We start from the raw sequence: 23,461 nt of genomic DNA on the forward strand, positions 1-23,461 counted from the left end.
GTAATTCCATTTGTTGTAGTCTTTAATTTCAAGCATCATTTTAATTCCTAGCAAAACTTTTGCTACCAATTGAATGTTGTTTCTATTTCCCTAATTAATATTAGTAAATGTAAGATGTTACATTTGCATATAATTATACCGCGTATGATTGATAATACCACTTTGTGCAAATTTCTAATACTTGTTTTTCCCCCTATTTATAATTTGAACATGATAATATATACCAACTCAAAATTATGACAAGAAGAATCTCAAACTAATATTTGGATCAAAATTATTCACATATTTTTGTTTGTAATATATATATATATTTATATAAGATTTAATTAACTCTATTTGAGAAATAACTCCAAATTATGGAGTTCTTACATCTCTTTGAAAAGTTAGATGCCACAAACCTAAGCTAAGCCTTCTACTTTCCTTGAAGCTGTCAAATCCAAAATGGCTTCTCCAACGGACATGTAAACCCCATTATTAGAACCAAATAATTCAAGCACCTTTGATTTGTGAAGCTTCTCCATCACACTCCCAACAGGATTTACAAGAGTCAACTGCAAGAAATATAATCACATTAATCCCAAAAATAAGCACAAATTTGAATGTAACTTGAAACAATCCAAATCAACCAAATCTTAGCCCCTAATCACCTGTAATGATCTCTTTCGGATGATCTTTCCGAGCTCTTGGATGGTGTCGATTCCACTCGTATCAATGGCTGTAACCGCTGCAAATGTGGACGATTGTTGTTTGGTTATAACTAGCATTTGGTGGTAAGAAGTAAGTAGTAAGGTTAACCAATTATCAAGCAGTATTTTGATGAAATGAACCTGTCATGTCTAAAATTACATAGTTTAGCATTGACTCTCTATTGGATTTGATCCAATCTTCCTCTTCCCTTATTGATCTTAGTATACTGCAAGAAGTTCAGTTGATAATTAAGGACAGACTTGCACCAAAAAAAAAATCAATATACAATGTAAAAAAATAATGCTAATTACCGTTCTTGGAGGTAAGTTGAATTTGCAAAATATATGGGAGCTTCGACGCCTAAAACAAGGAACGATGGGATCCTCGAGGCATTCTTGTAACGTTCAAGGCTCTGAAACATTTGAGTGCCTGGAATGTTGCCTAAAGACACTATGTTTGGTCTAGTTATATGCAGGAGAACCTTGAATACTGATATTCCAACCTGAAAATTTAGGCAGTCAATTAGATTGCTTAAATTTACATAATAAATTTGGGATATATTCGAAAATTTGTAAATTGAGAATATTATTACAGCAAGGGAAAGCCCTGAAGGCACTGAGATGAAGAGAACGCCGAAAAAAGAGCTCAAACAAGCCACGAAATCAAGTTTGTCAACTTTCCATAATCTATAAGCGCCTTGGTAGTCTATAAGTCCAATAACAGCTGTTATAATGATTGCTGCTAAAACAACATTGGGAGTGTAATAGAAGAGGGGCATCAGGAAGAGCAGAGTGACTAATACAGCAGTTGCCATCACTATATTGGAGAAAGCGGTCTTAGCTCCAGCATTATAGTTCACAGCAGATCGAGAAAATGCTCCTACAGGTTTAGGAAGTTTATATGTTAATCGTCGAAGTTAGATATATGAGGATGATTATTAATGAGATGTGCATACGAGAATTCTTATCAGTCAGTTTGTTTCTTCATTTTAGTTTACCTGTAGTCACATAGCATGAGGAGCATGAACCAACGACGTTCATTATGCCTATTGCCATCATTTCTTTGTTACCGTCAACTTGATAATTTTCCAAGGAAGCAAATGTTCTACCAACTGCAATTCCCTCCTAAAGGTAACCAAATTGTACGAAATTCAGCATGCATGATGGGGAATATATATTCAAAAGCACAACTTAAAATCTACAAATCAGGGGTGATTTAATAACTTGAACTAAAGAAGGCAAGGAACTAATCATCACTTACAGTTAGAGACAGAATACCAGTTATGAGACCCGTTTTAGCAGCCAGAGCAATATGGGAACTGTGGAAGTATAACATGTTTACTGAGGGAGGATTCAGACCCTTGGGCAGCTGACCAATCTGTTCGACGAACAAAATAATTCAATTAACACAATCCATCAGCAAAATTGTTGCTTATGACAGTACAAGCAGTTTATTTATTATCAGTTTGTACATAATTGGATATAATTAACAATAAAATTAACCATTTTTATTTGTCATGATAACACTAATAATATCAGCTTGTTTGATCAACTGGTAGTGTTAGGTAGTTTTGTACTCAGGTTGGTTATTAACCAAGTGTTGTGGTAAAACGTACAAATAAAAGGCAACCAACAGAACCGATTACCAAACAAGGCTGAAGTTTCATCATGAAAACGTTTCGTGCATATAGTGACTTAAAAATTATTACTACGGCAGCAGATGTGACACTAGTGCAACAAATGGACCTGATATACATGAACTATCAACAATCATGGTATCGGACCACCCAATAACTTTACGTGGCCAATATTCAACAGACCAAAGCTCACATACTTTGGTTTAAAGAAAGACAGAGATTCCAAATCTTTTGAAAAAAGTTGATTAAGATTCAAAGTTCCACTTCCATTCCTTTTGAGGCATGTAAGGGCACATTACAATAAAGCACTACAAGGTTTAACGGATAGAACTAAACGTCAACCAAAAAGAAAAAAACAAAGTATGAAAATGAAACAAATTAAAGCAACCAAAATGTGACCATCCTTACTTTGGGAATCTTATCTGCATTAGACTTGAGACAAAATACTATGAAGGTTGATAAAATCACTGATGCTAAAGGAGCCGCGGCTGATATCCAGAAGAGCCTAGGCTTCTTCGTGCTCTGAATATCAAAGAAATAGAAACAAGAACAAAATTACAAACAGCAAGAAAACATAACAAAAAACATCAATAATGCATTTACATACAAATGAATGATAGGTATAATAAAATCTAGGATATGAATGGCTTACAATTTGTCTTGCTGCCAAAAGAAAAAACAGAAAACTGATCCCCATAACAATTGTTTGCCATGACCACTGCAACCATTAAAAAAAAGACATGATCATCAGTAAATTATTCAGGGTACTACAATTTTTACTCCCTTTCAACAATCATGTTGATCAAATATATATACTGAAGGTATTCAAACTTGAAGCGGTCATGTATTTGTGGTAGTAAATAAATGTAAAACGAAGCATGTCACAAGTATTCGATTAACAGAAGTACGTAGAGCATCATCTTTTTATTTTATTTTTCGTATCAATTATTGACCATTAAGGACTTAAACATGACATTCAAGGAATCAAGGGTGCCAAAACCATGCTCAAATGTAAATCATAATAGTACTTGTCATTTGTTCGCGATAATACATGTAACCTTGCACATCATATAGTAAGTTACCTCATTTCTGTGGCTAAAAACGGAAGACAAGACAGGGATAATCTGCATTTTGCTAGTAAAATGATTTATTCCAAGCAACCCTTTGAGCTGTTGAAGAGAGACAATGACTGCTGCTCCAGCCATGAACCCAATTAATGTGGCCTTTGATAAGAAATCAATAATAAAACCCAACCTATAATATCATATGATTAGACATCAGTCAAAGCATCCAACATAATACATGATATATGTTCCAACAGTCCTACATAACCATTATTTTGCCAATATAATTTCTCATACGCATTTTATCAAACATATACAATGCACATTGTTACCGCGAATCATCAACACTAAAAACCCATCAATATCATAATGTAAAAGATACCCATTAACTTAAATTCACTGAATTTATTTTGAATTAGTGAACTTTACGTGTATTTCCAGTACAAGAAATTTAAACATAGATTCCTTTCCCATCATCTATATTTTTTTTTGTCAAAAAAAGGACACAACTTTATAACAAAGTACCACCACTCTATGTGCAGTGTCACCCCTTTGCGAAGTTGACTATTAAGTCCATATACAATACACCCGTTGTATACAAGTTTTACGCGCCATACCTGAAAAAGCCCAACCAGGCCTGAAATAACCCGGCAAAGAGAGTAGAAGTGAAAGCGAGTTTGAGGTAGAGGACTGAATCATTAACCGGTGAGACGAATTCGGTAAGCATTGCACCCATTACTAGAGATGCAATGGAAACTGGACCAACACCCAAATGTTTGGAACTCCCAAGAACAGAGTATATTAAAGGTGGTACAAAACTTGAATCTGCAGAAATTAGTCTTTAATTAGTTAATTAACAAGGAAAATTCAAGGATTAGTAGTGTAATTAGTGGTTAAGTGTGCTTACATAATCCAATTATAGGAGGCAAATTTGCAAGCTTTGCGTAGCTTATACCCTGCCATTAACAAGATAAATGCATCAATTTAGGTTCATAAAATCATAATAAAGTTTTGAATTGATTATTTGCCAAACCAAAATTTTCAACTTCTATTATACTTGTACATTTCTTTTTTTTTTGAGTAGTAAGGGTTGATAATGAAAATCGACATCAAGATCACGTGAAACTGAAAGGAAAGTTCCCTCACTCTTTGCTATTGTAGTCTTTTTGGCCCCACCAAGTTTGTCAATTGTCAAATTTTCTTCTGAAGTCTAAACATATTTGACTAATATTTTTCTTCATACGCTTGACAATTAAATAGACGGGATTTAAGATTTGAATAGAACCCTTAAAATTCAATGTGCCGATAAAGGAAAGTACTACAGTACTCCGTAAGTAACATAAATACTGAAGAGGTAACATAACATCTTATTTATAGGACCCTTGAATAATATTTGGTCCTACTTGTTATACATCTTTCTATGTACTACTTCCCTCAATTCAAATTTAATAAAAATTTACTACTAGTAGTTAATAAACATACTAACGAGTAGCCAACAAATTCTTAATTAATTTGCACAATTAATTAATATATATATCAAGAAGCATCATATTCTAAGGTTTATAAATAAGATGCTTTACACTAGCTTAAATAGGGACGAAATAATGTTTTTAACTTTATATAACTATGACAAAAGAACAAAAATTGTTCAGCAATGAATAAAGTTTCCAACTTGATGTTTACACGATTTTAGGATGGTTAATAAGTTAGGGCTCGATTCTCATGGGGTGGGGTCGAGGGGAGCTTGGAGTATGTGTTCAAATAATGTGCACCATGATTGATGGGTCTATATTGTACAATGCACTACCCATAAAACAGACCTCCTACAACCTTTAACTATTAAAAGACGTACAGACTTTCGAGTTTTGGGTTTTGAATAATTATTGATACGAAAGTATGTGAAATTAATTGTAACACTAAGGTCCTGTTTGGTTTGATGTAAAAGGTTTTCATGGAAAATGAATTTTTCATTTTTTCTCATTTTCCTTTGTTTGGTTTGTTAAGGAGTGGTAAACAATTTTTCAAGGGTGGAAAATTCCATCTTTAATGGAAAACATTTCCTTCCAAAAACAAGGGAAGCCACATTTTCCTCTCTCTTCCTTACCTCTTTTTTTACTTCCCTCTCATTTCCACTCTTATTTTTTATTTTTCTTGGACTTTTCTTGTAAGCAACCAAACAATGGAAAACTAATTTGCAATTGTGTTTTTCTTTGAAAATATGTTTTCCATGAAAACTAATTTTTCATTCAAAATGTTTTACGGTTAAACCAAACGGGACCCATATGTCATCAGTGAATTCCTGAACTTTTATATTTCAATGGAAAATTGCTCGTAAGTCATTGCCTTATAATTGGTGAACAAAAATTCTCCCAAGGTAATGATGGATGAAGAATTATTTGTTTTATATATACTCGTATATTATGGTTTATTTCATTTTTCACATGCCAAACAGTACTAGAAGTACAATTTCTACCTGTAAACAACTAATTATGTTTCAGCGTACTCTATATTATCAAAATTACTATTCATTATCGAAGATTTGTGTTAATGCATGGAATCATTAAGGTCGAATGATATGAGTAACTTAAATCAATTCAATTCAAGTTACCAAGTATAAAATGTGGACTATTATTTTAAGACGACTTTAAATAAAAATTTATATACCCTTGTGTTATTTACTAGACACAAGAGAAACATACTATAAAAATAGACTATGCTAATCATTATGTAGTATAAAGTTATGTGGGAAAAAAAAAAAAAAAATTATGATAAAACAGGAAATTATTTTATCAATGAGTATATATTTCAAGCAATATTAGTATGGAATTGTAATAGTTTGCATTATTAGGCTGCACCAATCAATAAAATTGGAAAAGTTGGCATTATTACTCAATAGTTGGTTCGTGTAGGCGGATGCATGATCCACATGGTGCATCCGCTCCAAAATACAAAAAGGCGGAATGAACATTCAGATATATTCTAATGAACATGGTCATATAAAAGAACATAGTAGTCATTTTTAATGTACATGGACATATACATAAAAGAACATAGTGTTCATTTGTAATGTACATCAGTTTTTTATGCAACAATTTTGTATATATATATTTTTTTAAAAGAAATTTTGTATAATGAAATAGATAAATAGTACTATGATTAATTTTTTTACCATACATTAATTACAAATCATTTCAATTTTTATTTTTACCAAAAGTTCACTTTCCCTCTCCAAACAAAACTTCAAACCCATTTAAATTCCTCAAACCTCAAACAAAATTTCAAGAAATTCGAAATTTTGAGCCCAAGATTGTTCAAGATGACAAATAAAAACAAAAGGTAAGACCAAATTCGACATTTGTACTTGTTTATTTGACATTCATACTTGTTTATTTTGAGTTTGAGTGTTTGTTTTTTATAAATTTGATTGAAAATTGTAATATTTGGTTTTATTGAAAATTAATTGCGATTTTGATATAATTTTGTTGTTGCAATGAGAAATAAAATGAAATTCTTGAAGAAGATCAACCGATTAATATATTTTGGAAGAAGAAAGCAAGCAAATAGACAAATTTAGAAAAAGTTGTAAATCCAAATAATACAATGTACATTAAAATACAGTAAAATGTTCTTTTTTCATATACTTATATGATGCAAATAATACAATGTACATAAAACATGTAACCAACATTATAACTAGGGATGTCAATGGGGCGGGGCGGGGCGGATGTTGGCTTTCCCATCCCCACCTAATATTTTCATCCCCATCCCCATCCCCGCGGCGGGTCTAATTTTCATCCCCATCCCCGCCCCACCGGGTACGACTCCAAAACCATCCCCGCCCCACCCCCCACTTGGATATCCATCCTCACCTAATCCCCACCAAAGACCCGCCTAATCCCCACCCAAGATCCACCTAATATCCGTATATCAAATACACAATCTTACATAATTAATACGAATTATAAAATAAAACATTCTATACACATTTTTGTGTTATAATATAAATGTCGTACAAAGTATTATAATTAATATTGTATCATGTAATTATTTTATAAATAGAATAAAAATATGTAATTTTGCTTTAAAAGATATATAGATGTGGGTATAAGGTGGGGATGGGGCGGGTACGAAGTGGGGTGGGTGGGGCGGGGCGGGGCGGGGATGGGGCGGGTACAACTTAAAATCCACCCCCGCCCCATCACCCATGGCGGGTATGGTTTTTATCCCCATCCCCACCCCACCACCCGCCAAACCAAGACTCATCCCCACCCCATTGGGGCGGGGATGGGGCAGGTCTCTTACTTGACCCGCCCCACTGACATCCCTAATTATAACATATATGTTCATTAGAATATAATACAATGTACATTATAATACAGTAAAATGTACATTTTCATATACATACATGATCATTTATACCAAATGTACATTTACTATATGAATAATTTTCTTTAATATTATCATGTTCTTTACTAATATTACAAATGTTCTTTAGATGTACAAAAAAACATATAAAACTGGATGTTATTTATAAAATAGCTATATGTTCTTTACAAAACAACTATATGTTCTTTACTGAATAGCTAAATGTTCATTCCGCCTTTTTTTAAAGAACACTGTATGCACCAAGCATGGTGCATCCGCCTCCACAGAAAAAAATTTCAATTATTACTTACTTCTAAATAAGGTTGATAATTATGAGTACCATATAATCATATATGATGATTATAACCAAAAGCAGATAAAATTATGTAGATATTCTAAAGGTAACATTACCTTATAATTTGATGCTTACCATTTTAATATGATTTGTTTCATTATTTACCATAATATAGTCAAACCTAAAAAACTTTGACCATCTATTGCACTTCTATACAAAATAAATTATTATATAAGATTATAAGATATGCGATGTATATATATTGTAAGAATCACTTTACTGTATGTGGTATCCATACATCAATTTTACATAATTTACACCACTACACGTATCTATCTATAATTTTATACTAAAGGCGAAACTAGGAATGACACATGTCATCTCCTGGTTAAAAAAATTTCCTCCAATTTTTTTTTTTTTTTTTATTTTTATTCTTTTGGCCAAAGCTTCTTAGAAAAGTTTTTAATACACAATAATATTTCATTTCTTATTTGATAAGTATATTCTATTTGTACACATTCAAACAAAAATATTATTTTTTTATACAATAATATGCAATAATAGTTTGCTATCTATAACTTTGTAATGTAATTCATAGTTATTTTTATTAGTCGTGCATATATTATTCTCTCTGTTTTCTTTAGTGTAATAAATTTTTTAATTTTTTTTTGTAATTACAGAACTTTCATCCTATTTTGCAATTAAGTATAATTTTTTATAATTAAATAATAGTGTTAAACTAATGATAAGTATTAAGTATTAAAAATTACTGTGCATGGCACGGGATTTAACCTAGTTAAAGATATAATCGATCAAGCATATATATATGGTGCATACTCCACGACAAAATGCAAGTAAGCAGACTAAAAAAGAACGAAAGGAGTATCAATTATCCATAATACAAACGAAAAAGGATTTTAAAAAAATGATTAAACAAATTATTACCTGTGGGATGGCTAGGCTAGCAATGGTGAGTCCAGCAACAAGATCAGATCTAAAGAGCTGAAAACCATAAGTAGGTAACCATTGAAGAATAGGGAAGATGTATTGAAAACCCAAAATTAATTTGGTTTTAAGATTTTTGTTCTTAAATTGATAAAGTGGATCATCCGGGAAGAAAATTTCATTAAGTTTGTGTTTGAGTTTTTGTAATGTGGTTTTTTTGGGTGGCAAAGAGACACTATGTATCCTTAGACTATTCGGTACGTTAATCGACATTTCTTCTTGCTCGACGGACATAGCTTGATGACCTTGATCCTCTAGTCCCATACTCGAGTTCATACAAGAAACACTCTCTCCTCGATCACCAAGTTTTTTTGAGGGGGAAAAGAGGAGTATACTTGAAACATTAAGGTGTAAAGTGTATATATATAGGGAGGTTAGGACATTATCTAGATTGAAATAATAGAATATAAATTAGGAATATAAATTATTGGACCCATCTTATAGTTTTGTGGATGTGTGTGTATTTTTTTTTAAGGGAAGGGGAAATGCTACAAGTTATAGACCGTTGGTGTGTGAAGAGGGAATATATATTTTTTAAAACAAATATAAAGTATATTAATTAGAATTAATGGACATTATTTCTTAATGGTTATTTGGAAAGTAAAATAAGAATTACATAAAAAGGAAGAAATTATAATGACCGTGCATGGAGGGAAAATTAAGTGGCTCAACTACTACTGTTTTTGAATAAAGTGAGACTTGAATGAATATGTTGATAGTTGCACACTTGCACTAGAAACAAATAATTCATATTGATCGACTTTTTTTTTTTTTTTTTTTTTTTTTTTTTTTTTTTTTTTTATGATCATATATATGCCATGAAGGTGTCATATACTCATATGTCATTGTAACTTCCTACATACCCTAAGGTGCTTAGCTTGATTTAATTCTCACCATATTCATAGGGTATTTCTCACCAAAAGTACATACGTCGTGTCATGGATCTTAAAGGCGGATGTATTGTGTTTTGTACAAGGAGGGGCTAGCTTTATACATCTAAGATCGATATTGATATAGGTTCGCCTCAAGCCCACCCACATGCTCTAATTATTAAACGTGAAAACTTAAGTTATGCATTAACATTTATTTTGATAGTTAATATTTCACAATTGTTCGTTTTTATTTCATATCATCTGATTACTTAGTAACTTTCTATCTCTTTTGTATTAGAAAATAGGAACCGTTACTTGATGATTTATATAACCTGATATGTGCATAATGTAACTCCATGAAATTGTGCCTTGCAAGTAAGCATCAAGAACAAAGTACTATGTTTAGCATAGTTGATTAATTGCATGATTATATGCTTAAAGACCGCATTTCAATTTCTTTTGTTTTTTTCCCCTTGGCTTGTGCACAACAAGGACAAGTAGACAAGGAGATAATTTCAAAAAATCCATTTTTGTAGTAGAAGATATTAATCATGCAATTTGAAGATTCTATTCATACACACAATTAAATAATGCAAAGATGTTATATGTCTTGATCACCTCAAAATTACATGATTAATACCTTAGATGAACTACATCACCTAATAAGAAGATGCAAGCTTTCCATTCCTAGAAAATATGGAAGGTAAAGTTGAACATCACAACTACTTTGGTAATTAAGTGTTTTTGTATTATGTTGTCTTTTTTGGTGATTGTGCTAAAAATAAAAAAAGGCAGTGAGAACCAATTATTAATATCCTAACTACAAATATGTTTTTTCTTTCAAAAAAAAAAAAAAAAAAAAAAAAAAAAAAAAACTAGAAATATGTTTTTCAATGATTCGTATTTATCACTATCTAGAAGACCCACCCACTTTGGTTGAAAAAACTCCTTATAGCAAAAATGTGTTTAACTTGCCATAACATGACACATGGTTGTCTCTATATTATCTATTACAATTCTAAGATTCTTTTGACATCAAAATATCATTTTTGTGAAGCAAAAAGGATAACGTATTTAGCAAATTGTTGTCCCATCATCCAATTAAATATCAATTTTACAATATACTTCTTCATTGTTTCAAAATATAAATTCTTGATTCTTATAGAGAAGAGAACAATTAAACTATTAGTTTAATCCAATGTATCAAATATAAGTAATAGATATAAAAAAAATGTTAGGTTATTATTAGCTAATTAACTAGATCGATAAAGTTTTTAAAAGCGTGTATGTATCAAAACATTTGAATCGAAATCGTATCAGCATATTTTTTTTTTTTTTTGTGTGTGCCTGAACAAAATACTAACTATTCATATTGATCAAATATCTTTTTTCATTTACTATTCAAATGAATCGCTCTAATTATATCATTTATACTTATTATAAATTTTCATGTCAGTAAAGATATACATGTAGTATATTCTTATCAATTATTTTCTAATTTTATATTTGAAAAGTTAATTAGAATAAACATTCTAAAACAATTAATGTATAATATCATTAAGATCTTTTATAAACTATAATCTTTACACTATTCGATTCCAATAATGGACTAGCCGTATAAAGGTGGCACCAAACTTATAAAGAAATAGTTTGCCCCAATACAATACAAAAATTCCATTATCACTTATTGTCCCCTAGCATGAGGCGAATACACAAGCACAAATGATATATTGTATAGTGCTAAGAACAAATTATTTTATCATTAAGTATGATATTATTAGTAGTCCCATAATTATATAACAAGATACTTCAATTTGTATGACCTAATGAATTTATTTTAATCTTAAATTTTATCATGGAGTGCATAGCCTCATTTGGTACGTAGGAATTCCTTTTTGTAGGTCCAAAAAAACAATTTTTGGGGGATTCCTTGTGGTTGTGTTTAGATTATTGGATTTTGAAGAACATACTCCCGTGATTTTTTTATAGTTCTTTTTCTTTATTTAATTACAAAAAATTAAAAGAAAAACATTCTCTCGTGATTGTAAACTACTACAAAATTTTATTTAGAAAAATAATGACAAGTTGATAACCTTGAGTTTGACAAATGACAAGTTATTCAATTATGAGCATATGCAAGTTGTAGCACCGGATTTATGTCTTTATGTGATTTTGATTTGTGATCAATCTTGTCTTTCATTCTCATATGACCTCGTCTGTCTCTTAGCCTTCACACAATAGCACATCACACATGCATGCTTATATAGAGTCCGGCATGAGGGTCGATCAAGAAAACCACGAAAATGGCACAAGCCTATTGCCACAAGTTCAGCTCGACATGGCAAGAAAGACCTCTCATGGGTAACCGATGTACATGGTCATCATTTCCAAATAAAATTTGACATGAACCTAACATGACTACTACAGACTAGTCTGTGTATCGATTCGCTTATTATTTTCATGACCAATTATGAATAATTTATAAATAATAGTCAAATTAGTCTTTTATCGAGTTGATCAATAGTCTGTTGTTGATGATTATCTTTATCTCACATATCAATTATCACACAATAATAATCATCATCCTTATTAAGCTTGATCAATCCGAACAACCACTTGCTACATTAATCACTTCAAATAATTAAAAACATGTTTACGCAAGTAGCCTTGATTCCTTGAATGCATGTTTATGTAAATAGCATGACATAATTATTATTAGAGCAAGCTAAGAAGTCATCTCATATTTCTCATCTAGTGTAGGTCTTGGATCGTGACTTATTTTGTAGTTTATTGTTTGGGGGATCTGAAAATCTTCTTGTTTTTATTCCAAAACTAAATTAAATTACTAATTACTACTGTTGCTCTGAAAAATCGATAAAGATAGGTGTACATACAGTACCTTTTTTTAATATATGCTACGAATCAGATAATGAAAATTTTGACTTCTATTTTTGTAGAATTTCTTAATCTAACTTTCAACTCAATGATTTGAAAAATGTCATTCTTGTAATCTCTTTCAACAGTCCTAAAGTCAAAACTGAATATAATAGATTCAACGATAGTATACTACGTAAATAGTAACACATGCAACTTGCTCAATTAATTTGGTGCTTTGAAATGTAACACTAAGTGCCAAAGATGGAGTTCTAGGGGATAGGAATATTGCATAAAAGATGATTTCACATAATAGGAAATTTAGAAAGAAGACTTCTTATCGACCAATTCTAGCCATACCCTCCTCTCCTAGTGGAATTGTTAGTAACTCCCGTGACTCTATGAGACTATGAGTCTATGTGTTACTCCGTACCATTTATTTGCACACAACAATTTTGGAATAGTAGCGTAAGTATTTTGGGACAACTCGCGGTATCTTATATTCTTCTGTGTCCATATGATTGGGAATTTGGTATTATTTTACAAAATATAAAGAACATTGCTTATTTATTTATCGATCTTGTTAGACTAAGGGCATGTTCCGATTGACTGAACTCAGCTGAACTGAACTGAACTTATTAATTAGTGATTTTTAATTACGGATTAATGATCTTTGATTATTTATTACTATACATATGTGTATATACAAATGTACATATTAAAATATTTACGAAAAATATACTATATAATTATAAAATGTATGGAAAATATATTAAAAACTTGAAACCTCTAAACATTTTAAACACATATACTATTTAATTTAAAAATAAAATAGTATTATGACAAAAGAACACAAAACACTTACGTGTATCTAACCCATTTAAACAAATTTTCTCTAATTTAGTTTAAGTTGTGTAATACTCTAATTTTCTCAATGAGATTAACATTAGAAATGTGTATCAAAAAAATAGAACCATTTGAACAATGAATTGTATCAATATTATTATTATTATTATTATTATTATTATTATTATTATTAATTATTGATGATTATTATTATTATTTATTGATTATTATTATGAGTATTATTATTATTATTATTATTATTTATTGATGATTATTATTATTATTTATTGATTATTATTATTAGTATTATTATTTCAATTATTATTGTTATTATTATTATTATTATTATTATTGTTGTTGTTGTTTTTGTTGTTGTTGTCGTTGTAATAAGAGCTTAAAAGAATAAAATTTGGATTTATATCATTAGCAATATCATTAGACATAAATTAAGAGCTGAGTTGAACTGAACTGAACTGAACTGAGCTGAGCTAAACTGAACTGAATTGAATTGTAACGGAAGAGAACATACCCTAAATTTGTTGAACATAACTTACTTCCATTGGAATATATGTGTATGTGTGCATGACTACATGCACCGCACTCTACCACATTTGAGAGTTAACTTTATGATTAATGGATTAAATTAGCGCCTTTGATATTCCATTCAAATTGAACAACATAAATTATGAAAGGATTTAATTTGTGTCATTTATCATTCAACTATAACAAGCTAAGGAACAAAGAACTTGCTGTTGCTCATACCCCACGGATTAACTCCACCTAAATGTTTGATGGAATTATATATACAATAAACAGAACAATAAAAGAATCTTCGAGGAAAACATGACTATTTTAGTAGCCCTTTTAAATAATCATAATTGGAATTGAATCAATCTTTGCTAATGGTTGGTGTTCCGAAAGGTGCATATTAATTCCAAATAATCCTATTTATTGGGATGGACTAAGAGATATTTATAATTAAACAATAATTTATGAGAATAATGAAAATTGCATTTCGGCAAAATGGTAGACCTTTTTCTAAAAGTACAAGAAAAGATTATGTTCCTCTACCCTTAATACTTGTAATTCAACGTATCATAGAAAAGAAACTAATTCGATCAATGTCAACATATGCCTATATGTTACCTACCCATTTATATACATATCTTTGTTTCTCACATTTATCCTCTTTTGAAAAATTAGTCTTTTAAATTAATACTTCGTGTATTCCTTACACTATCTATATTTAGCGTTTAATTTGAAAGTTAATTTAATCCGGTAAAGTGACATTTATGTATTTATCAATTATATATACGTGAACGAAGTAGATCGAAAATAAAGTTTACCTACACCATGTTTACATCGCGCACGCCAAGCTTTAGGTTCCATTTTCGTACTCCCATGCGTGAGGACCGGCCTTGCACTAATAACCATCTATGTTGCTCAATCCAGGACCCCTTTTACAATAAGGACCACGCAATTGTGGGTTTCTTGCAAAGTTGACTCCATCAATTTTTTTGGTAAAAACTAACGAGTTTGTTAAAATTCCACACAAAGAAACTTTCTTTTTAGGTTTGATATGAAATTACTTTTATGTTCCTTTTCTTTTTACTTAAATTCATTACATAAGCAGAAAAAAGAAATTTTGTCGTCCACACAACACTAATTCATTCTAATTATAAAGTAGAGTCTCCGTTCTTTTGCAGTTGCTATCGCAAAGGTCACGTAATAAGTATTTTAATTTATGTAATTGATAAACGGGTTTGGGTCAACACTGTCCACTTTACACGACCAATGAGGTTCCACCTCAAAACCATATGGCAATAAGGGGAGTAGCCCCTTAGCCTTATAACGTAGAATTTCTTTTTTCAATGTGGGATACACATCCCAATACAAACTCTCACTTATACACTCACAACCATAATAAGGCTAAAGGGCTACTCCTATTGCCATATGGTTTGGGATGAAACCTCCTTTGAATTTGTGAAGTGGATTCTCTCTCTCTCTCTCTCTCTCTCTCTCTCTCTCTCTCTCTCTCTCTCTCTCTCTCTCTCTCTCGGTTTGCGGGTGCGGCCTACACCTGTATTTAACATGGTATCAAAGTCAGACCCACGATATGAGACCCTAAATGGCGTAAGTTTACTAGGCCAAGAGTAGGTCCATGTGAGGGAGAGTGAAAAAAGCACTCTTGCCCGAAAAATCACATGAGACAAAGTTAAAAGAGACCTTACATGTGAGGAGGAGTGTTGAAAAATAGACCTCTCAAGTTATTACCACATTTAAGTGTCCCACATTGGTTAAAAGAGAGAGCTAATCACTTTATAAGGCTAAGGGGCTACTCCTCCTATAGACATATGGTTTTGGGATGGAACCTGTTTTGGACTTGTGAAGTGAATTCTCTCTTTTTGTTTCCGGGTGTGGCCCAGACCCGTATTTAATAGTAATTACAAAATTTTTAAAAATTGATGTGTATTTTTCTCCCAGTAATTAATTGTATTACTTTATTTTTGCTATAAAATAATATTATCAACATGTTTAGTTTCATTTATGTAATTTTTATTCTTATTTTATAGTTTGTTGAAAAATATTTATTTATAATGGATTATAATTTTCAAAAAATTATATTTGCATTATACATAATAGAATACTAATTGTGTTCAATTTATACTGTGAAAAAATGGATCGCTCATATTATTTTAAAATAATATGATAGTCACATTTCAAGCGACTGCTGTAAAATATTTTTAAAAAATAACTAACTACTTTTGCAATTGAGGGTATCTGTCTCCCAAAGGCCAAGCCCGCCAAGGCAAGGCCTAGGAAGATAAGGAAAAACAAGTCAAAGGCAACGCAAGAACAATACTTAGTAACAAGACCAATGCAAGACAAGGGTACGGTGAACCAATGCATGAATGAAATGTATGATTCCGAGCACCTAAGCTAGTTGGCTTCCCGTGGCCCTTAAGGGACCCGGAAAAACAACTTGATGCATAATCTTAATGAGTCCAAAAACGTTCTCTGAAAGTCAAATTTAATTTAAAGGGTATGATATACGAAATTGGATCAATTTCATTCAGATATTTTGGAACTCGGTGATGAATTTTTTTTTGGATGGTAACGGATGCATCTTGGGATCATATAATGTTGTTTGGAGCTATATAAGGACATTTATTAGTTGGTAACCAAAAAGTGTGTGGTTGCCTTGAGATGATAGAGAGAAGCATGTACGTAAGCACTATACAAATAGTTAAAGACAAATTGAATGGTTCCAACTTTTAACCGCCCAAATAGCATCTCGGTGTGCTGAGAGAGGTCCATTTAAAACACCCTAACCACTTTCAATTCCAGAACCTAAAGGTAGAAAATTCTCCAAAAATGAAGGCAATAATAATACACGAAATAAAATTTTGATGGTTTCGGGACTAGATACCGAAAACTCTCGAAATTTAAGGGGAGTGATCCCATATATTGTTATTTGGAACCTTATAAACTACTGATTGATCAATAAAAGCCCCGTGATAGCCTTTAGCTAATGAAAAGAGGTGTATACGCAGACAACTAGATTAGTAGTTTAAGGATAAAGTGGACGATTCCAACCATCCAAATGACATCTCTTGGTGTCATAGGGTCCATGATAAGTAGCATCAACGCCTGACCTCTTACCTTTTTAGGCTCAAAAAAGTTGAAAATTGTAAACAGGCAATTTTGAGAAATTTTTCCAAATTGAGTGATTGCGTAAGATATTGACAATGGTCATTTGAGTTGGTTTAGAACTACAAAGGCCTATTAATAGCTCAACAAAGTCAGGAGAATGAGTTAGGTTCAGTTATAAGAATATTTTGGGATTTTGTTGATTGCATTGGTACTGGTAGTAAAGAGTAAAGCTGTCAAAAGTTGACTCGGCCCGAAATATCGACTCAAACCTGATTATTAACCGACCCATCTAAACCCGAAAAAATGGTGACCCAAACCCGACGTGAAACCAACTCTACACCTGAGTTAACCCGAGTATGTGAGACCGAACCCGAACATGAACTAACCCGGAGATGACCCGACCCGAATGTAACCCGTAATATTGACCTGAACCGAACCCGACTTGAACCAAAATTGACCCAAATCCGTTTTATTCCGTAAAAACCCGAATTTAACCCAACTTGTTACTAACCTGACCTGCCCGTTCCTAATCCGACCCGAGTTTAACTCAACCTATTACAAACCCGACCCCGAAATCAACCCGACTTGTTATTGACCTGATCCAAATTCAACCCGACTTGTTTTTTACCCGACCCGAATTTTACCAGACCTATTACTAACCCGACCCAAAAATTCAACCCTATCTATTACTAACCCGACTCGAAATCAACACGACTTGTTATTGACCCGACCTAAATTCAACCCAAATTATTCCTGACCCGATTTCAAATCACCTTAAATGCAATTTAAACCACCTTATTACTGTTGATCAAAGCATTTTGTCTAAGAGACCAAGTCGGTCTAGGCCACCAAAAGAATAGAGCATCATCCTCAAATTTAAGAGTTAAATATAGTACGAAGTATATATTTGTTGTATGGTCAAAAGAGATAATTATCTTCCTAAATTATAAACTATAGTTCCCTAGTATATTGCCATATATATTACATTCAAAGAAAATAATTAACTTGATAAAAATGATAATGAATCTATTTATAGTTAGTTGAACCAGAATATGACCTGACTTGGAAATGACCCGACCTGATTGTAACCTGCAAATTATTGACTTGAACATAACCCGACTTGACTACGAGAATGACCCGACTTGGAAATGACCCGACCTGATTATAACCCGCAAATTATTGACTTGAACCGAACCCGACTTGAACCCGAGAAGGACCCGACTTGAAAATGACCCAACTTGATTATAACCCGCCAAATTATTGACTTGAACCGAACTCGACTGAAACCAAGAATGACCTGACCTGATTCTAACCCGCAAATTATTGACTTGAACCAAACCCGACTCGAACTCGAGATTTACCCTAACCCGTTTAACCCGTGAAAACCCGAATTAAACCCGGCCTATTGTTCACCCAACCCGAATGTAACCGGACCTGTTATTAACCTAAACCCGACCCAAACCCGATAAGAAGTATGACCTGACGTAACTCGACTCAAGCATGACCCAACCCAAACCCGACCCGCATAGGTTATGGAATTAATCTGAATTGACCTGACCCAACCCGAGTTGACCCGACCCACTTTTACCGATCCAAACCCGATCCGTTTACCCGAATTGACAGCTCTACCCAAAACCTCCAAAATTTCTCAAAAAACGTGGAAATTAGCCTTCAATTTTGGAATTTTTTTACTTTTTTTTATCCGGAAATAAAAAATATCGAATTGCTTACCATGGTCCCTAATATCCTCCGGGAGTCCAATTGGCTGGGTGGAACTATCTAATTTGCCTTTAAACGACCAATATACCGGTTTACAACTTCCACCGATTTTTGTAACTCAAGCTTACCACGAACATTTATGAAAACATATAATGATCATATATGGATCCAAACGGCATTATATGACCCCGAGATGTGTCCCCTAAAATCTCAATGCTTCTCGACACCGGGCCCCGAAAGATTAAATTTCTCAAAAAGCGTGAATAATAGCCTTTAATTTATGAATTTTTTGACTTTTTTTCGCCCGTAAATAAAAATTGTCGAAATGTTTACTATGGTCGCTAATACCCTCCGAGAGTCCAATTATGTGGGTGGTACCATCCAATATGCCTTTAAACGACCAATTTACAGGTTTTAAACCTTGCATCGATTTCATTAACTCAAGCCTACCATGAATATTTATGACAACATATAATAATCATATACGGTTCCAAACAACATTATATGACCACTGAGATGTACTGTATCCCCTAATTCTTAAGGTTTTTCGACACCGGTCCTCAAAACCTCCGAATTTACTCAAAAAGCGTGGATATTAGCCTTCAATTTTTGAATTTTTTTGACTTATTTTCGCCCGGAAATAAAAAATTTCTGAAATGTTTACCATGGTCCCTAATACCCTCAGGGCGTCCAATTAGGTGGGTTGAACTATCCAATTTGCCTTTAAACGACCAATTTACTGGTTTACAACTTGCACCGATTTCATTAATCAAGCCTACCACGTACATTTATGACAACAAACAATGATCATATATGGTTTCAAACGATATTATATGACCCCGAAATGTATTCCCTAAAATTTCAAGACTTTTCGACACCGGGCTCCGAAACCTCCAAAATTTCTCAAAAAGCGTGGATATTGGACTTCAATTTTGTAATTTTTTTAACTTTTTTCGACCGAAAATAAAAATTGCCAAAATGTTTACCATTGTCACTAATACACTCCGGGAGTCCAATTAGGTGGGTGGAACCATCCAATTTGCCTTTAAATGGCGAGTTTACGGGTTTACAACTTGCACCGATTTCATTAACTCAAGCCTACTACGAACATTTATGACAACATATAATGATAATTTATGGTTTAAAACAGTATTATATGACCCCGAGATTTATCCTCTAAAATCTCAAAGCTTTTCGACACCGGGTCCTGAAACCTCAAAAATTTCTCAAAAAGTGTGGATATTAGCCTTCAATTTTGGAATTTTTTTGACTTTTTTTCGCTAGAAAATAAAAATTGCTGAAATGTTTACCATTGTTCCAAATACCCTCTGGTAGTCCAATTTGGTGGGTGGAACCATCCAATTTGCCTTTAAACGACCAATTTACTAGTTTACAACTTGCACCGATTTCATTAACTCAAGCCTACCACGAACATTTATGACAACAAATAATGATCATATATGGTTCTAAACATCATTATATACCCCCGAGATGTATCTCTAAAATTTCAAGACTTTTCGACACCGTGCCCCGAAACCTCCGAAATTTCTCAAAAAGCGTGGATATTAGTCTTCAATTTTGGAATTTTTTGACTTTTTTCGCCCGGAAAGAAAAATTGATGAAATGTTTACCATGGTCCCTAATACCCTCCGGGAGTCCAATTGGGTGGGTGAAACCATCCAATTTTCCTTTAAACGATCAATTTAATTATCGGTTTACAACTTGCACGGATGTCATTAACTCAAGCCTTCTACGAACATTTATGACGACATATAATGATCATATATGGTTCCAAACGGCATTATATGACCTCGAGATGTATCCCCTAAAATATTAATACTTTTTTACAACAGGCCCCAAAACCTCCAAATTTTCTCAAAAAGCGTGAATATTAGCCTTCAATTTTGAATTTTTTTGTTTTTTTGCCCGAAAATAAAAATTGTCGAAATGTTTACCATGGTCCTTAATACCATCTAGGAGTCCAATTGGGTGGTTGAAACCATCCAATTTGCCTTTAAACGACCAATTTACCGGTTTATAACTTGCACCGATTTCATTATTTCAAGCCTACTACGAACATTTATGACAACAAATAATGATCATATATGGTTCCAAACGGCATTATATGACCCCGATATGTATCCCATATGATTTCAAGACTTTTCGACACCGGACCCCGAAAACTCCAAAATTTCTCAAAAAGCCTTCAATTTTGGATTTTTTTGACTTTTTTTTGCCCGAAATTAAAAATTGCCGAAATGTTTACCATGGTCCCTCATACCCTCCGGGAGTCCAATTGAGTGTGTGGAACCATTCAATTTTCTTTTAAACGGCCAATTTACCGGTTTACAACTTGCACCGATTTACCGGTTTACAACGGCCAATTTAATTAACTTGCACCGTACCCTACTTGAATCGAAATTGACCCAAAACCGTTTTAACCCGTCAAAACCCGACTTGTTACTAACCTGACCTGAATTAAACCCGACATGTTCCTAACCCGACCCGAATTTAGCCTCGCCTGTTACAAAACCGACCCGAAATCAACCCGACTTGTTATTGACCTGACCCAAATTCAACCCGACTTATTATTGACCCGACCCGAATTTTACCTTAACTATTACTTACCCAACCCATCAATTCAACCTAATCTGTTACTAACCCGACTTGAAATTAACATGACTTGTTATTGACCCGACCTAAATTCAACCCAAATTGTTCCTGACCCGATTTCAAATCACCTTAAATGCAATTTAGACCACCTTATTATTGTGGATCAAAGCATTTTGTCTTGGGAGACTAAGTCGGTCCAGGCCAACAAAATAATGGAGCATCATCCTCAAATTTAAGAGTTAAATATAGTATATATTTGTTGTATGGTCAAATGAGATAATTATCTTCCTAAATTATACACTATAGTTCTTAGTATATTTCCATATATATCATATTCAAAGGAAATAATTAGCTTGATAAAAATGATAATTATCTATCTATACTTTGTTGAACCTGAATATGACCTGACTTGAAAATGACCCACCTGATTGTAACCTGCAAATTATTGACTTGAACATAACCCGACTTGACTCCGAGAATGACGTGAGTTGAAAATGACCCAACCTGATTATAACCCGCGAATTATTGACTTGAACCGAACTTGACTTGAACCCGAGAATGATCCGACTTGAAAATGACCCGACCTGATTATAATCCGCAAATTATTTTGAACCGAACCCGACTCAAACCCGAGAATGACCCGATCTAATTCTAACCCGCGAATTATTGACTTGAACCGAACTTGACTTGAACCCGAGAATGATCCGACTTGAAAATGACCCGACCTGATTATAATCCGCAAATTATTTTGAACCGAACCCGACTCAAACCCGAGAATGACCCGATCTGATTCTAACCCGCAAATTATTGACTTGAACTGAACCCGACTCGAATCCGAGAATTACCCTAACCCGTTTTAACCCTTGAAAACCCGAATTAAACCCAACCTGTTGTTCACCCGATCCCAATGTAACCTGACCTAAACCTGACCCAAACCTGATAAGAAGTATGACCCTATGTGACCTGACTCAAGCATGAACCAACCCAAACTCGACCCGCATAGGTTATGGAATTAATCTGAATTGACCTGACCCAAACCCGACCCCTTTACCCGAATTGACAGCTCTAGCGGTAAGAATGGTTATTTATATCACCAACTTGGCATTATGGAGTCCTTTTAAGGTGTCAGAAATTAACCCTAAAACCAATGAAAATGTTCATTACAAAACATGTTTAACTCAGGCCATAATCTTCTTTAGACAGTTGATCATTATTAGGTCATCCATCAAAGGAAAAAATAAAATAACTAGCCGTGATCAGTAGATTGGGTTGACCTACCTTGATAACGCAAGTAAACTCCAGTCCAGAACTAACAAATCAACAATTGGGCCGGTCAACATGATACATGGGCTAAATTGGACCATGATTCGGATAATAGATCTAGACTTAGCCCAAGGCCATCTTTAAGATCCTTATCCCTCTTTGTAGCCTTACAAGGCTACAAGAAAATCTATTACTATTAAGGAAAACAAATTTTTCATAGCTGTGAAAATAATCAAATCAAAACACCACTTTCTACTTTCGTAAATAACTTACAAGTACGAACTAATACAGATTACACAATACGGATCAAATGGTTTGGAAAAATTAAAAAATTAACCCAATTCTCTACATTATAATTAAAACATAATTAAATTTTGAAGTACGTCCCAACTAAAATATAACGGTGATGAATGAGAAGGTTTATCACATCTATTTTATTAATAAAATAACCCTATTAGTTAATTGATCGAATTATAATAAAACGTAAGGTGTATATGAGTTGACGTGTTTATCTGTTAAATTTGTGCAATCTGAACAAGGAGGAAGAGGAGAGTTTGGTCCACAAACA

At 33.0% G+C, this 23,461-nt stretch overlaps 1 protein-coding gene across 1 annotated transcript; it reads right to left on the reverse strand.

The window, feature by feature from the left end:
* Positions 1-255: 255 nt before the first annotated feature.
* On the reverse strand, positions 256-9,779 carry LOC110691050 (probable sulfate transporter 3.4). The gene is made up of 13 exons (XM_021867985.1): positions 8,993-9,779; positions 4,295-4,343; positions 4,005-4,212; positions 3,406-3,577; positions 2,976-3,041; positions 2,732-2,845; positions 1,948-2,064; positions 1,685-1,811; positions 1,280-1,566; positions 999-1,189; positions 828-913; positions 648-724; positions 256-551 (listed from the first exon to the last, which is right to left on the reverse strand). The coding sequence occupies exons 1-13, from the start codon at positions 9,326-9,328 to the stop codon at positions 399-401; spliced, it is 1,983 nt and encodes a 660-aa protein (XP_021723677.1). The 5' UTR covers positions 9,329-9,779; the 3' UTR covers positions 256-398.
* Positions 9,780-23,461: the final 13,682 nt, after the last annotated feature.

Source organism: Chenopodium quinoa, unplaced genomic scaffold (assembly GCF_001683475.1).
Source record: "Chenopodium quinoa cultivar QQ74 unplaced genomic scaffold, ASM168347v1, whole genome shotgun sequence".
Classification (NCBI taxonomy): Eukaryota; Viridiplantae; Streptophyta; class Magnoliopsida; order Caryophyllales; family Amaranthaceae; genus Chenopodium; species Chenopodium quinoa.

Coding starts and splice junctions, on each gene's coding strand:
- LOC110691050 (XM_021867985.1), bottom strand. CDS start 9,328: ATGAACTCGAGTATGGGACTAGAGGATCAAGGTCATCAAGCTATGTCC. Junction 3,042..3,405: donor TTTTTAGCCACAGAAATGAG/GTAACTTACTAT, acceptor TAATGGTTGCAG/TGGTCATGGCAAACAATTGT. Junction 725..827: donor TGTAATTTTAGACATGACAG/GTTCATTTCATC, acceptor CCACATTTGCAG/CGGTTACAGCCATTGATACG.